This window comes from Talpa europaea (genome assembly GCF_964194135.1).
Source record: "Talpa europaea genome assembly, chromosome: 8".
Taxonomy (NCBI): Eukaryota; Metazoa; Chordata; class Mammalia; order Eulipotyphla; family Talpidae; genus Talpa; species Talpa europaea.
In genome coordinates, this window is record NC_140075.1 from 53,863,397 (window position 1) to 53,879,809 (window position 16,413).

Sequence of the window (16,413 nt, forward strand, 5' to 3'; positions counted from 1 at the left end):
GAATTCCCTCCTGCCTACCCAGTCCACCCCCAAAACAAGCAGCAGCCACCAGCCAGATGTAGCTCTATACAACTTTTATTCCCATCTCTCATCACCTGAAGCTGCTGGCAGACTAGAGGGGACTCTTAGGGGAACCTAGAGGGACCTCAACATGAAAGGAGAATCCAAGTGCAGGGGCTCCCTGAGACCACAGGAGAGGAGGCAGGTCCAGGGAAGGCAACACAGGTCCCTGGGCCCCACAAGCAGCTGTGGGCCAGAGTTAGCTGGAGAATGAAGCTGGGGGCTGATGCTGTGTGAGGGGACCTGCACCCAATGCCTGGGAGAAGTAGGGGTGTTGTTAGGATGGGGCCTCCCTTTTCTGGGGCTCAGGAAATAGAATGAGTATTTAAGAATTTAACTTTTGGCTGCAGCTCAAAAACTCAGTCAGGCTGGCATGAAGGGCGTGCCCCAGTTCTCCCACAGGGGCAGTGGGGAGAAGGTCGAGAGCTGGCATGGCCAGATTCCAAAATCAGGCTGGCGGTGAAGAGAGTGGGCTGGCCTCGGGCTCCTATGTCAGGGAGGCTTAACACCCTGTAAGGCCTGAAGTGCATATTCTCCATCCAAGGCAGGATAGAATTTTCTGTCCATTCCAGGGCTGTCCAAAAGGATCTGCAACCAGCACACTTACCCACTTTGGGGCCACTGAGTACAGATAAGGCCCAGAAGTGGACACGCTTTGTTCAATAATACTCAGAAGCTCAAGTAACTTGTGCAATCTAGCCAGCAGGGTCAGAGTGGATCTGCGGGGTGTAACAGGTGTGTGGGAAGGGATCTACTGAATCCCAGCCTTGCTTCGGCCCACACAAGCCGCCTCTGCTCAGCCACCAGGAACCAAAAATGGCCCTGAGCAGAGACAGTGAGAGGGACCTGACTCCAGTCAGATGCATGGGGAGGCAGGGCCCAGATCTCGGCCCAGACACGCTGCCAAACACTAATCCCACCTGAGACCATCTGAGCCAACAAGAGACTTGACCAAACAATGGAGTCTTATTATGATACAATCTGCTCGCACACACACAACCCAGTCCATGTATATCCTCATCCATGTTTTCAGTTAGACATGGGCAGGCACATGTGGCCATGTGTACACACACACACACATGCACACACAAGCACACTCCATGTGCACACGCCCTCTGTGGCCTAGCCCCTGCTCGCCAAGCACCAGTGGTGGGTGCCAGGGATTCAGTGTCCGCTGCTGACGTGGAGGGTGTAGAAGGCCCAGGGCTCGGGGACGTAGATGACGCCTGGGTACTTCTTCCTGAGGACAGGGTCATTCCACAGCCAGGCCACCCAGAGCGCCACAAGTAGGAGGGTGAGGCCAAAAGAGTAGAAGAGGAAGCGCCCGTTGCTGTCCAGGAAGAGGCGCTTGCGCTTCTGGTGCAGGACGAGGGCCAGCATGGCGAAGAAGGTGAAGATGAAGAGGATGAAGATCTGGCCCTCAGTGACCAGGTACCTGGAGAGACCAGTACTGAGGTGAGGGGGTGACAACCAGCCCCCTCCTGCCTGCGCCCCACCCTCTACCCCAGCACCAGACTGCCCTCCCTGGCAGAGATCAGTTCTGAGGGAGAGGGCTCGGGAACCACAAGACTTGCAGGGTTGCCCACATGCACTGTATTGGGTTGGTTTGTAGAGTTACAGTCACATGCCGCTTAATGCCAGGGATGCATTCTGAGAAGCGCTTGTCAGGAGAGTTCACCTTCGTGGGGACATCAGCCCGAGTGTGGCCTCTCCATCCTCTGCCTATTTCCTAGACCTCCAGTGCCCCCGCAGGGCTCAGAGTCCACTCTAGAGGGTCTATCCACACCTAGACTCTGTATCTAGAAACTACTGACGTACACACCACACACACACACACCACACACACACACACACACACATATGGTCCGGCTTTGAGCAAAAGGTCACGCCTATTTTTTTAATGTTGAATTTGTTGGCATTATTTAAATAACAGATGACCTGAAAATATGTATTTCGGGTTTCTCTGCTCATAGTTGCTAGGAACAGCCTGTGTCTGTGGGCCAGTGACAGAGGAGTGTAAGTGCCTGGTCCCCTGTAACAGGGAGAGGGAGCTGAGGGGAACAGAGAATCATGGAAACCCCCCTTTAACTGTCCTTGTCATCTCCAAGGTGTTTTATAATCCCTCAGCATCTTGTGAGAGAAGGCAGGAGGCAGGACCATTCCCTCTTCAAGAGGAGGAGACTGAGGCCCATAGGGCTCTAAAGGGTTTGGTTCAAGAGTGGATTCTGTGAGCCCCAGGGAGGCCCAGGGGTTCTAGGAGATGAGCAAAGGATGGTGAGGCCACACTCGGGGCTGTCTTCCTGGAATAGAGAGGCCACTCACAGCACGCCCCAGTCCCTGCTAGATGGAGGAGGAAGCAGGGTTCCCAAGAGGGAGAGTCTCACCTGGAGCCACACGGCAGGTCTGTGGTCAGGAGCACATTTTTACTGCCTGGCTCACCAAGTGCCCCCTCCCCTCCCCACCCCTCACGCCGATGTCCACTTACCAGTAGTATAGGCCACTGGGCACCACCAGGAACAGGGCCACCCCTGGCATTGCACTCTCACCTCTGGGGGGAGTAAAACAGCCACTGAAGTACATGAAGAGGATGAGGAAGAAGGGGATGTACCTGCAACAGGGAGGTGGTGCCTCAGAGGCCTGCCCAGCTGCCCAGCTGTCCCCTCCCCGGCCCAGACCCTCCTCCCCACTGTATGGTTCCGTGCACCAACCCACATGGTGTCACTTCATGACATACAAAACGCCTTCTTTGGGGGAGGCACTTGTCCCTCCTCAGACTTCCCTGTGCGAGGGGCTGCTGCAGCCCAGGAAGCAGGAAGGTGGGGCTGCAGCCAGGCGCATGCCAATCAGAGCCCCAGCAGTGGTGGGGTGGGGGAGGCGAACCCCATGATGCCCCAGCCACCATGTGCCGGCAGCGCTGAGGAGTCAGGGGCCTGAGGCCCAGGTGAAGAAAAGAGGGAACAGCAGCTACCAGGGGCCTCCCAGGAGCACTGTGGAGCCCCTCAACCCCTTCATACACACATCTTACCCCAAATACCACTCTCTCTCCTCTTCACACAGACTGCTTTTTCCTCACACCTGTGCTGGCTCTCTCTCTCTCTCTCTCTCTCTCTCTCTCTCTCTCTCTCTCTCTGTCGTCTCTCCTGTGCCATCTTGTCTCCTCAACCCCCTCTTCCGCTCCCCGTCATATCACCGCCATCCCCTCCCACTCCTCTCCTGCATTTAATTTCCTCTCTCTTCCTCCCTTCCCTCACCTTTCATGGGAAGGGGCTTCTGGCAAGGGCCAGGAGGATTGTCCAGGAACCCTGTGAGTGCCCCTGAGCCAGGAGGATCCACTACCCCAAATGTCCCCGAACAGCCCCTAGAAACCAAAGCGTAGGGCACACGTGACTCGAGAGCGTCCACCTCACTCACTCAGGAGGCCTCCCAGGTCCAGGGCTACCCTGTCACTTACTAGCTGCCCGCCATGCGCCTCTCCCTCTTGGGCCCCTGCTTCTGCCTCCCATGGACCCCACTGTGCCACTCTGTCCACCACTGTCCTCACACACTGTGCGAGGCCAGCCACTGTAGTAGGGGCTGGAACAGGTGACTGCTCCTGTGGTGGCCCTGCATCGCGTGTGATTGAGCCCACATTTGTGACGATTCCTCCGTTTGTGGCACGGGGGGGGGGGGCGAGGGGGGATCTCCTGGGATTCTTGAGGGGGGAGCACATGTAGCACTATCCCCTCCACCCAGTCTGCTCCTGCTGGCCCTCTTCACCTACCTCCCTGCCTACAATCCCCAACTCCACAGCCTTCCACGATGGGGGTTCACTCTGGTCCCCACACCCATGTCACCACGGAGCGGGGAGGATTGTTTATCAGCCTGGATTTCTCCGCCAACTCCTCAGGCTCCAGGCTGTGCCAGGGCAGCCACTTGTGCCACTCATGCCCTCTGGTGGCCGCCTCGGGCACTGCAGGCTGGGAGGGCGGCGGGCCTGGTGGTCAGGAAACCTCACAGAGGCCAGCTCCCTCCTCAGGGAAAGGGAAGGCCATGTCAGACACCTGGAGACTTGAGGTCCAGAGTCTTGTCCAGAGTCCTCACAGCTGCTGACAGCCTTGGCTGGGGGCCAGGGCCCCTGGGTGGACAGACTGGCTGTTGATCCTTCTGGATGGGCCCCATCACTCACCACATGGAGTGGCCCAGGTACTCATCGTAGTAGTACAGCAGCTCAAAGGAGTCGATCTGTGGGTGGCAGAGACATGGCAGGGTCAGAAAGGGCATGATTCAGAGAGGTGCTCGGCCCCAAGCAGCCCCCTGGCCATCTCCCCCCACACCCAGGCCTCCCCTTAACTGCCCTTACTCCTACCCCCTGGGTCTGGCCCTCTTCCCAAGCAGCCCATGCAGGACCAGCTGTACACCTCCTAGTGAACATGGGCGTCCTAGGGTGGGCCGCCCCCACCTTGCAGGATGCCTTTAGCAGAAGGTCACGCACAGTGATGAGAGACAATCCTTTTGGCCCCCAGGACATAGAGTATCCACAGGGCAGTGGGGGGAGGCAGTCTCACCAGGGTCTCAGGTTTGAGATTCTTGATGATGGGGTTCTCGCGGACAGACAAGTGGTGCTGGTAGCCGCTGAAGAGCAGGCGGTGGTTCACGGAGTCGCCCACCAGGTGGATGCTGGCACCCATGATGAAGGTGATGATGCTGACATAGATCATGGATCGCGGCAGGGTGCGGGGGGACCGCTCGATGAGCTGAGGTCAAAGGAAGTCCAGCATCACAACACGAGACCCTGATTCGCTCCCTCACAACCGGCATGGAAAGTTACTCAGAAACTGGTGGGCCCCTTTAGCGAGTCAGCCAAGCCTCCGGAGTCTCACATGATCCCTGTGAACCCAGCAGGGACTGGGGGGGAACAGCACTCCCTTCTCCAGCGAGGAAACTAAGGAGCCAGCTCATTGGCCAAGGTCACACACACGAGCCGCATGCTGGAGGTGACAGCCAGGCCTTCAGTGTGGGCATCCAGGCTCTCCTACCACCTCCCAGGGGCCTCCCACTACCCCCAGTTGTGCCCTTGGGGGGCTGGGCTAGCCTGCTGAAGGGAACCTCTGATTTCTGAGTGACTGGTCCATGACAAAAACAAAGTAATTGTTGGGAATGAAAACAAAATAATGGTGATAGCAGAAGGCACAGTGTTGTTTTAAAAAGTCTTTTATTTAGCAAAGTACAAAGCTCTGGGCTCCCAGCGACATCTCAAAGTCAGGGATCTCCAGGCCAGAGGATAGAGCTCACCTTCTGTTGCTGGCACCCGGCCCCTACCTGCCTTCCAACTGGTCTCTCACCTCTCACTGAGCAGCTCAACCACTCCTTCCATCTCAGCCTCCACAAATGTATTATGGCTTCCCAAGCATGGCCTTGTCTTCAGGTCCTTTTGCCCAAACACTATTCCCACTATACCCCTGGCGCACTGGGCTGAGGGCCCAGTCTAAAGCCCCTCCTTAGAGAGGCCCCTGCCACCCTTCCCGCCAGAGCTGGAGGTGGGCCCTTGACAGCTCCCTGGGCCCTTGACATTTCCCTCTGTCACAGCCTTCACCCCCACCCTCCCTGCTGCGTGGAGGAAGGAACAAGGGCGAAAAGGAGGGCAGGGAGACTATGACTGTACCTTAAGCAGAAGAAAGGGTGTGATGATGTTGTAGGCCATGTGGAAGTAGTCCCCCACGCTGGGCTTGTTGAGCGGAAACCATTCAAGAGGGAACACCAGCTGGGGAGCAAGGAGAGGCAGGGGGATCAGCCCAGCACAGACCACCATGAGGCCCTGGGGAGTCGGCCTCCCACCTCTTTCACCTTTCACACACCCTAATTCTTCCTGGGTTCTCTTGGGATCGGCTCAGTAGTCCTGGGAAGGGGTTTTCAGATTGGGACACTGAATCCCAGAGAAGGTAAACAGATTTGTCCCTGGACACGTAGTAGCTGTAAATCCACAGCCTGATCCTGTGCTCCTCACCCAGTAGGTACTAAATAAATGTCCTTGGATGCCAGCCTGAGAGTGCCAGGCTCCTTTGGAACCCAGTCCTACCACCAACTTTCTAGGTGACCCAGGGCAAGTCCTTCTCATTGTGGTACTCGGGAGAAGAGGCAGGCCAGGGGCACTGTGTCCATCTGGAACACGCTTACTGGTCTACCCCTGCGCATCCTGGCCTTGTCAGGATCAGTGTGAAGAATCCGATTTGAGGCCAAAACATTTCACAATCTCCCCAAGTTGTACTTCCAATATCTGTTGATTAGGGACAAATGCAATGACCCAATTTTTCAATAAAAATTTGAATGTTTACCTCTTTTATCAGAACTGCCATGTTAAATAAAACTAACCTGAAGAAATAATAATCCCAGGATACAGGAACCTCAATCTCTCTTTCTCTCACTCTTATTCTCTCTTTCTCAAGTATGTTTGTGTATCTCTGTATCTTCGTAGCAAGAGACATATGATGGCTGAACTACTCTGTGATAGCAAATCCCAGAAATAAGGCCAACTGAGGACTAGTTTGAATACATTATAGTATACCTATACTATTGAAAGTTAAGTAGCCATTTTTTAAAAAGATTTATTTATGCATACAAGAACTGGGGTACAGGCTAGAGGTGTGGGGGTTGAGAGGATTCAGCAGAGAGAGTAGGGAGTCAACAGGCGGATCTACTGAAATATACTGCTGAGGGGAGCAGCGGGCAAGACAGAAGAGGTCTGCTGCGCCATATGGGTTGCTCCCTGGCTGGGGATCGAACTCATGCAGCAGTGGCTGCAAAGAGCTTGGAAGTGCTGTCTTTAAACCCTGCCACCAGGAAGGCCCAGAAAGTTAAGTTTTCATTTAATAGAAATGACACCTATATGTACTGACATGGGGAAGCATCCATGACATAGTAAAATAGGCAAGTTGTAGAATAAGGTATAAATAAGGAATGAAGTCTCATTTTGGCTAAAACGAAAAGGGGTGTGTGTGTGTGTGTGTGTGTGTGTGTGCGCGCGCGCACGCATGCACGTGCATGTATTAAGCATATTTGCTTGTATGAGCAAGAAAGGAGTGGAAGGATGTGCCCCAAACTGCAGGGGTGGGATGAAAAGGGAGAGTCTAATACTTCCTTATATACCCGGCGTGAAATGACTTGTTGCACCTACTACATGTTACTTCTCTAACTTGTGAAAGTTTTTATTTTTTAGTCATTACTAGCTTGGGACTAGCAGGCCTACTGAAAAGCGTCTAATAAGAGTTCACTTTACAATTACAGTGGCAGCAACTCTGGGCAGGATGGGGAAAGTAATCTGTCCAACAGGAGACCCCCACTTGGGCAGTTGAGGCTGAGTCCTCATGAGGACAGCCTGCTTCTAGGCTCATCCCCCCTCCCTGAGCACCCGTTTGATAATCAGCTCCTTTGCCCCCAATATGTGGGGCTTTTATGCTGCAAGGGGACTCAGAATAGTTCATCCAACCAGTCTTCTTACAGTTCAGAGAAATGAAGCCAGACAAGTAATCTAGGTCACCCACAACCCTGACCAGGTGCATGACTCCTGGCTCAGTTGTCCCTTTCCATTCTCCCACATTTAAAAAGCATGTGAACTTCACAGAAAATTTGCAAATACCAGCACTTGTCCTAACTCCTCACTGACACCATTGCCAGGACAGCTTTTCTTCATTCCTTCAAGTCTTTGATGCCACTCACACAAGATTATTAAGACTGTTACTGACTTGTCGTCAGTAAGTGTGCCTGCAACTTAGGCACCTTTTTCTCCCTAAATATTCTGGGGTGCTCTGTAGTATCCATAAATCCCATGTAATGCGCAGGCAACATCCTCTACAGAGGACCACGTGCAGCAAAGTTGACTTATCCAGTCCTTACTGCTGGACTCTGAAGTCCCCCACATTTAGGCTTCTGTAAGCAACACTGCAATGAACATCTTCAGGTACAGAAACTGTTGTCTTCCTACTGATTATACCTTCAGGGCAGATTCTTGGAAGGGATCTTACTGGGTCAGGAGGGAGGAAGATATTAGGGATCTGGATGTGTGGATGATGGAAGAGGGTAGGCTCTGGGGTGAGAGGGCCTGGGTTCAGTGGCTGCTCCCCTACTTGCTAGTTAGCTGACTCTGGGCCAGTTACTTACCCTCTCTGATCTTCTATCTTCTCATCTATAAACCTGAACTAATAACTAAAACACATAAAGAGCTTAGAACAGACTAAGCACTCAATGTGTATTATTAAACAGCTATTTTTACCTTGTTGTTATTATTGTTATCATGCTAGGGACTATTCCAGGTACTAGTTAATACTTATAAACTGCTTTCCAAAAGAGCTTTGCTAATTTGCACTATCACTAGTTGTACAAGGTATGAGTTTCAGCATTGGATAGTGTTATTTTTGCCACACATAAACAAAAACCTAGTATATGGGGTTCCTCAATCAATTTTCTTCACATTCTATTGCCTATGTATCTATTTGTTGTAAGTGAGGGGCTGCCCTTCCAGAATTAATATACTCTGTGCAGCAACTGACGTATGTATGTATGTATTCACCTATGTGTCGATCAATCAGCCTACGCATCTATCTATCCTAAGTGAGGGGCGTTGGGGCTCTTCCATATTAATCTCCTCCAGAGAGGCCACCCCTGTACACTGATATCTGAAGTGGCCTTGGAAGGAAGGAGATGGTTTCACCAGAGATTCAGAGTCACATGTAATATGTCAAATCAGACTATATTCTTCACCTACAGGAAAATAATACTATCTGAAGGTTGTGGGGAAGGCAGCAGGAATGAGCTGCTTCCTTTTCCACACTCCTCTGTTCGATGTGGTTAAACCTGGATGTGTGATATGGGGACAGTGTGACTGTTGAAGCCACTAGTTTCCTATAAAAGAGTTGGGGCACAATGACTATATAGGTCCCTCAGACCTTCTACTTGCTGGCAGTCGCCTCACTGGCCACAGTCACAGAGCCAAAGGATTGAAAGCACCCAGGTCTGTCCTCGCAATTTAGGGGAAGTGACTTACATAAGGTCACTCGGCTAATCTAAGTCACAGTCAGTCCCCTCAGCGCTGGGTGGGGCTCTGCCCGGAGCTTCACACTCACCATGGCAATGGGGCGGCCAAAGTCCAGGACCCAGTTCTGCAGGGTGAAGTAGAACCAGAGGTCCAGGTGGAAGGGAGCAGTGCCTGCAGCCTCCTCGGCCTTGACAGAGCTGTGCCTGGGAAGGAAGCACAAGAGAGGTGTGAGCTCTTCTCCCTTCCTGCTGTGGGAAGCTGAGGTGAGCCAAAGAGAGTCTTGGGGGTTTGGGGGATAGGAGGAAATATACATAACTAAGTTCTAGGAAAATTACTTGCAGGGAACACGAGGGTCTGACCCTGCAGCCAAAGAGAAGATGTTCTGGAGTGGACTCCAGCTTCTCTGTGATTCAGGAGAGAAACTGGCAAACAGCCACAATAACTGTTGGGCCTCTCATCTATAATGATGGGGAAATAAAAGGAGCTAAAGGGTGCAAGTGTGGCTGAAAATACGAAAGGTGATGATGGAAGACGTTAGCCAATCTTTTGTGGAACTCATTTATACCAGCACTATTGTAACTGTTTACAGGTATTCTCTCATTTAACTTTTAATCCTCATAGAAACTTTTTTTTTTATAGAGGCATGTTTTTATTTATTATATTTGTTTGTTTGTTTTGTTTATACATGCGCTGGGTACAGTCAGAAGCGCGGGAGGGTGAGAGAATTCACCAGAGCCAGAGTGGGGAGCAGAGCAGGCAGAGGGACTGAAGTACACTGCTGAGGGGAGCAGCGGGTGGCAGGAGAGGTCTGCGCACCATGTGGGATCCTCCTCCGGTGACCGGGGAGCAGCCGGGGATCGAACCGGCGCCGCAGAGGCCGCAGGCAGCTTCGCAACCCAGCGCTCAACCGCTGCGCCACCGGGGAGGCCCCCTCATAGAAACTTTTTGAGGTAGAATGTTACCCCCATTTTACAAGTGAAACAAACTGAAGCCCAAAGTTACCTAGCTAAATATTTGTTGTTTAAGATTTATTTATTTATGCATACAAGAACTGGGGTACAGGCCAGAGGTGGGGGGGTGAGAGGATTCACCAGAGACAGAGTGGGGAGCAGAACAGGCAGACTGACTAAAATACACTGCTGAGGGGAGCAGCAGGCGAGACAGGAGAGGTCTGCTGCGCCATGTGGGTAGCTCCCTGGCCAGCGGGGGATTAAATTAATGCTGCAGAGGCTGTGGATAGCTTCACGGTGCTTAATCCCTTGCACCACCAGGGAGGCCCCCTAGCTAAATATTTGAACCTAAGCAATTAGGGGCCAGAGCTTTATGACTAGGTACTAACCCATCACTGTGTCCATGGTGACTGGTCCATGGCATGAACATGTGACCTGAGCTGGACCAATCAGAGCCCTCTGCTGTGATGTGCCTGATATCAGACCATGGACTGGGATGGACTGGGATGGACTGGGATGGGCTGAGATGGACAGGGCTTTCCTTTCCTTCATCTCCTGAACCATGAAGAGATGAGATGGTAGGGTCTGGTGTGCTTCTTCTCACCAACTCATAGTGAAGCCTAAGAGGAACACCAACGGGACAGCTGATGTGAGGGACATGGCCAGAAGTGGAGCACCATGTGATAACACATCTTTGAATTACTGTCCCTCCTGCAAAGCAGGTAGCTAACTGCTATGAGAGGAGTTGATGTTCCAGAGCCAGTGCACAGGCCACCTCCTCTGGGAAGGCTTCCCGGATGAAGACTTTCCCAAAGCCCCACTGGTGCCACTACAGGGAGGGGGTCATCCCTGACTCGCATTCTGGCCATGATGTTACGAGGCTGGATTTTGCTCCCTTATCTAGAGAGTCAAGGAGAGGAGTGACTGTTAAGTTTCTTCAACTCACCTAACCCCCATCAGAGTCCAAACCCTCTTTTCAGTGTTCCTGCCACTTCCTGCACACCTCCAGTGGCAAGCGGCCCACTACTTCTGGAGATGACAGAAGTGAGTTTTATCATCCCATCTAGATCAAGAACAGCTGTGTGACACAGATCTGTGTTCTCCAGAGTTCTCAGCTCAGTACCTAGTTTATTCTCAGGTATAAACGATCTCAGTTACTACTCACTCATTCTTTCTGGTGGCAAACAGAAAGTTTAGAGGTACTGTGAAGGCTCTCCTCTGTCAAGGCTGCTATTCAGCCATCTGTCAGAATGCTCCACGCTAGGGTGGTAGAGTAACCCAGAGTTTTGGGAGGACAAGCTCTTGGGGGAATCTCATCATCCGCTGGTGACAGATAAGACAGAGTAGACCTTTCTTAGGTCTTTCTGTCTCCTGTACTGTGGGATGAGCTATGCTAAAAGCCTCCCCTGTACCATCTCATCTAATCCTCAGCAATCCCTGGAGGTAGGGGCTGTTACCCTCCTGTATTACAAACAAGGATACTGAGGCTCACAGGGGCTAAGTGCTTAGCCAAGGTTACCTAGTGAGGAGTTGTAGTGACTAATTCCTTTTGTTAGTCTGTTTCCCACTTCCTGCCTCTTCTGGTAAGAGATGATTCTTTAACCACAGGGAGGGATGTTGACCCAGGACAGCCTAGTGAGAATAGAGTTGATGGAAAAGAGTGCCCTCCTTTATGGTCCTGAGGTACTAAGGATGCAAGTCCATTGCTGCCTATGGTCAAAGTCGCAGCCTGCAAGGGACAGCCAGGTGAGAACAAAGCAGCAGTGCAGTTAGGATTAGGGAGGAAAAGCCCTCAGAGTACCCACATTCCCAGCTGCAGGTGCCCCTGAGGTCAGTGGTTTGGCCACATGAGCCACTACATTCCCTTCCGCTGAGGGTGCTGCCGTTCACACTGGCTTTCAGTAATATGCAACTCAGGAGTTCTGAACTGCACAGAATTCAAATCTGGGTCTGTATGAATTCCTGTGCTCTTGATAGCTTGCTTTCTATTTCAGAGTATGATAAGCATTGAAGCATATTAAATCAGGTTAGAAAGGGATCAGCACAGCTGGAACAGTATGCAAAGCCTGCAGGAAGGATTGGAGCCTCAAGCATGGATGGTTGGCTTTAAGTAGGCAGAAAAGCAGCCCAAGAGGAGGATCTAAGGCCCAGAAGTGGAAGTAAGAAAGGCACTGCTGGAGCTGCGAGGCCTGGCTTCCTGGCGGAGAAGAACGGTAGAGAGGGCTGGATGGGTCTTCAGACTGGGCAGACGCTCAGAAACTGAGGACTGCTCAGGGGTCTGAGAGGAGTGACTGTAACAGAGGTCACCCTGATCCCTGACCACCACAGCAAGGCCTCAAAAAGCAGGTGAGGATCTCCAGGCCTAAAAACGTTGGATGGAGAATGATAAGAGCCCTTAGTGGTTTGTTCTGAAAAGCTCTGAACTGGGCAGAGTAGGATGTTTGTTACAGGGAATAAAGGCAACTGGAAAGCCTGAGGAAGTGCTCAGGTATGGGTCTCTGGGTGCCTACCAAATACTGGGAGCTCAGTAACAATTTCTTCCCCACCTCAGGCGGCACCTCAGTCAACCTCGTCATTAGTCCCGTTAGCAGGGCAGGTACAGGACAATCTTGGAAACAAGATTGATAAGCATCTGGTTTCCTTCTGTCGGAACTCTGACCACAGGCGGCAGATCATGGAGGGTGGAGGCACATCTCCACCAGCCCCTGTCCTGGGGATGAGCAACCTCAAGCCTTTTCTAAGTTCCTGATGCCACATATTTCACACACTGGGCCCCTAGCCTGTACCTGCTGTAGGATTCAATCATCACAGAAACTACTACGAAGAACAACTGGGGAAGCACAACAGCAGGTAACCCGAAGCAAGGCTGGCTTTTTCTCTCCTCTACAGGAGGAGCCTACCATATAGGGAAAATGATACCATGACAGTTGGGAAGCGCATACCATCTAGTTGAAATATGCAAAGCAGTCAACAGCATCTGAAAAGAAAGAATCTCAGCCATGGTAGAATCAAGCAAGGACCCATGAATAGGACCCATGAATAGGCTTTGGCTTTATATAAAGAATGGTGAAACACTTAACCTTTTGGAAAGTTTTAACAAAAAATGAGGAAATGAAGGCAAATAAAAATGGGGGAAAGAGGCCTCCCTGGTGGCGCAAGGGGTTAAGACACAACCTATGAAGCTGACTGCAGCCACTGCAGCACCAGTTCCATCCCCAGCCAGGGAGCTACCCACATGGTGCAGCAGACCTCTCCTGTCTTGCCTGCTGCTCCCCTCAGTCTGCCTGTTCTGCTCCCCACTCTGTCTCTGGTGAACCCTCTCACCCCTCTCCCCCCCATCTCTGGGCTGTACCCCAGTTCTTGCATGCATAAATAATTTTTTTTTTAAAAAGGAAACAGCTAAAAAAGCTAACATGGTTGTCTCTGGTGCAGGAAGAGATGAAACAGAGGACTACTGTTTTTAGCTCTAAGCCCTTCTGTGTTATTTTATTTAGTCATCGGTATATGTTACTTTGATTACAATATAAAAAAACCCCGCAACAGAACATGGAACTGGACTGAATTACCTTGATAGGTAGCAAGGTTGGTAAGCAAAGCAAGGATGCATCAGAGGGATGCATCTGAGTACTTTAGGAATTGGACAGGATGACCCTGCCTACTGTCCTGACCAACAATGATACTGAGAATGTGCCTAGAGGTACCACAGAGGGAGGTAGCACTCTGGGAGCACCCTGGCTAGCAGGGAGCTCATGAAGGAGTAGATAGAGACATCATTCATCAACAGCCAAAGTGGAGTTGTAAGAGCAGAGATCAGAAACCAAAAGTACGGAGTTCAGCCCTGGTTTTTCCCAGCAAATGATGTAACCTTTTTGGGTCTGTTTCTCCATATATAAAATTCAAAAAGGCTGAGTAAGATGCTGCATCTGGAAGCTGTACACATGAGATAAAGTGATGACCGCGCTGACAGCTATAGACTGTTCTAACTGGGTTACTGTTGTAGAGCAACCCCGATACAAAACGGGGACATCATTTCCCCCTAACATTACCACAGTTCAAGGCAGAGACCCAACTTGAAGGGGCTCCAGAACAGAGATGTCTCCCAGTAGTAGGAGAGCTACTTTCAGCCTAGTCTCTCCAATGTCTCCCTTCACCCCAAATCATACCACATAATTCCTAAAATTGACTCTGAGCATACTAGCGCTAAAAACCTCCCAGGGGGACCTCCCTGGTGGCACAGGGGTTAAAGACAGCGCTATCAAGCTGTTGCCAGCCACTGGCACAAGTTCGATCCCCGGCCAGCTAGGGAGCTGACCCACATGGCGCAGCAGACTTCTCCTGTCTTTCCTGCTGCTCCCCTCAGAGTGTATTTCAGTAGATCTGCCTGTTCTGCTCCCCACTCTGTCTGGTGAGTCCTCTCACAGGCCCTTCCCGCAACTCTGGCCTGTACCCCAGTTCTTGTATGCATAAATAAATCTTTTAAATAAATAAAATAAAAACCTCCTGTGGCTGTGCCTCAGAAACAACAGCTGCATCCTTCACCTGGCATATAGGGCAGGACCTAGAGTGCGGCACATAGAATCTGAGATTTCAGTAGGCACTCTCTCTCCAGGCCCGGCCTGACGGAGAGGGAGCATGTCCTTAAATATGGCCCTCTAGGCTTTCACTCAGTCCCAGCTCTGCTGCCATCGGAGGCCCTTCACAATCAGGGGATGTCCTCCTGCCATTGCACACAAGAGCTTGCTCACCAACTGCATCCCTTGCCTTTCCCCAAACTCTGCCCTAGGCCAGTACGGCCTTTTTCTTCCCTGTGTCCCTGGCCGGGTCCTCTGAAACTCAGCTCAAGGGTCACTTTCTCCAGATGCTCTCTCAGCCCCACTCGGGCTCTGTCCCAACTGGACTGTGGGCCCCTCTGGCCTCCCTCTGCCCACCTCCTTTGTGCCTGGCACAGCGCTGGGCATGCAGAGGCCCTTCATGAATGCCTGCCAAACGCAATGCTTTAGGTCGGTAAAACGGGATGGGAGCAGAACGGAGGGAAAACTTAGAAGGCAGCGTCCGCGCCTCTTCCTCTGTTCCCCTCCCTTAAACCAGTAACTTCTCCGCCAGAGCAAAGAAGGGAGCCAGATCGAGACGCGCCCTTCCAAGTCCTTCCCCGAGGCGAGCTTCCACACTCCTGCGCTGTCTCTGCCATTTACATGCTTTACATGCTCACTCCCTCGGCTACCCCGGGGCAAGGCGCGAGTCTCCAGACCAGTCCAACTCAGGGTTGGAGGGATCCTGAAAACTTGCAAGAGGCGCCCGGGGCTGGCGGGTGAGTTGGGAACCCCCATGAGCGCACCTGTTCTCCGAGCCTGCTGCCCTGAACCCAAGTGGCCGGCGCCCCTGGAGAGGTTCCCCCTAAGGCCGGCCGGGTCCCGGGGGGCGCCCCAAGGCAGAGAAAGGAATGCAGAGGCGGGGTTCGGGACCTGCGAGGAAGCCGCCGCAGGGCAAGCGCTGGAACCCGACGGCGAAAACTGCACCTGCCCAGCCCCAGCTGCGCTCCTCCGCGGCCCCAGAACGGTGGCTGCACGGACCGCCCCAGCCCGAGCCGGACCCGGCGGCGGGAACACGGGTCCGCTGCGCCCGGGCCCCGCGCACCCACCTGGCCTGCGAGAGGGAGGCGCCCGCCTGCGCGCCCGGGCCGCCCGCCGCTCCCGGGTGCTGCCGCCTCCGCGCCGCTGCCTCCATGACAGCCGCCGGCCGGGCCTCGCCCTGCGCCCGGAGCGGGAGAGGGGCTCGCCGGGTCCGATCGCCGCCGCTGCAAAGCCGAGCGCGGGGCCAGGGGCTGGCGGCGGCCGGAGCGCGCGACTCCCGAGGGGAAGGGACGGGGCGGGGCCGGCAGGGAGGAAGGGCGGAGCGCGCGCCCCGGGGGCCCCGCGGGCGGGGAAGCGGGGCGCGGGGGGCGGGGCGCGGGGGGCGGGGCGCGCTGCTCCTGGGGCGGAGTCGCGCGGCGAGACCGGCCGCTCCCCGAGCCGGGGCGGAGCCCGCGCGCTGCGCTCTGGCCCTGCGGCCGCTGTTTGCAGCGCGAAGTGAGGCCGGGACTACGCGAGGCCCGAGTTTGGAGCTAGGGTGGGATAGAGACCTGGAGCAAGACCAGCCAGGCCTTGACGCTCCCCTGGGAGGCGGCCAGGATTTCTCTGGTCTTTGGGAACCCGGAGGCTTGGCGGTTCTTTTCTTCCCCTCTGTGTGACACCCCTTAACCCACAGATGAAAGGGGTCGCTGCTTAGAATGTCCACGCTGTGGCCTTGACCCAGGGATTCACAGGTGGGGTCGCTGGGGAGGCGCTGAGGAGCAGCGAATTCTTTCCAAGGTGGGGTGATGAATTCCAGGTCTGGCTTTGTCACTCGCGAACTTGGCGG

At 53.3% G+C, this 16,413-nt stretch overlaps 1 protein-coding gene across 1 annotated transcript; it reads right to left on the reverse strand.

Annotated features, from left to right (window-relative positions):
- Positions 1–1,224: 1,224 nt before the first annotated feature.
- On the reverse strand, positions 1,225–15,741 carry CLN6 (CLN6 transmembrane ER protein; the record flags this gene model as incomplete). The annotated part of the gene is made up of 7 exons (XM_084241284.1): positions 1,225–1,495; positions 2,546–2,668; positions 4,226–4,281; positions 4,605–4,793; positions 5,702–5,800; positions 9,156–9,270; positions 15,656–15,741. 7 exons carry the CDS (start codon positions 15,739–15,741, stop codon positions 1,225–1,227), a joined length of 939 nt encoding a protein of 312 aa, XP_084097410.1.
- Positions 15,742–16,413: the final 672 nt, after the last annotated feature.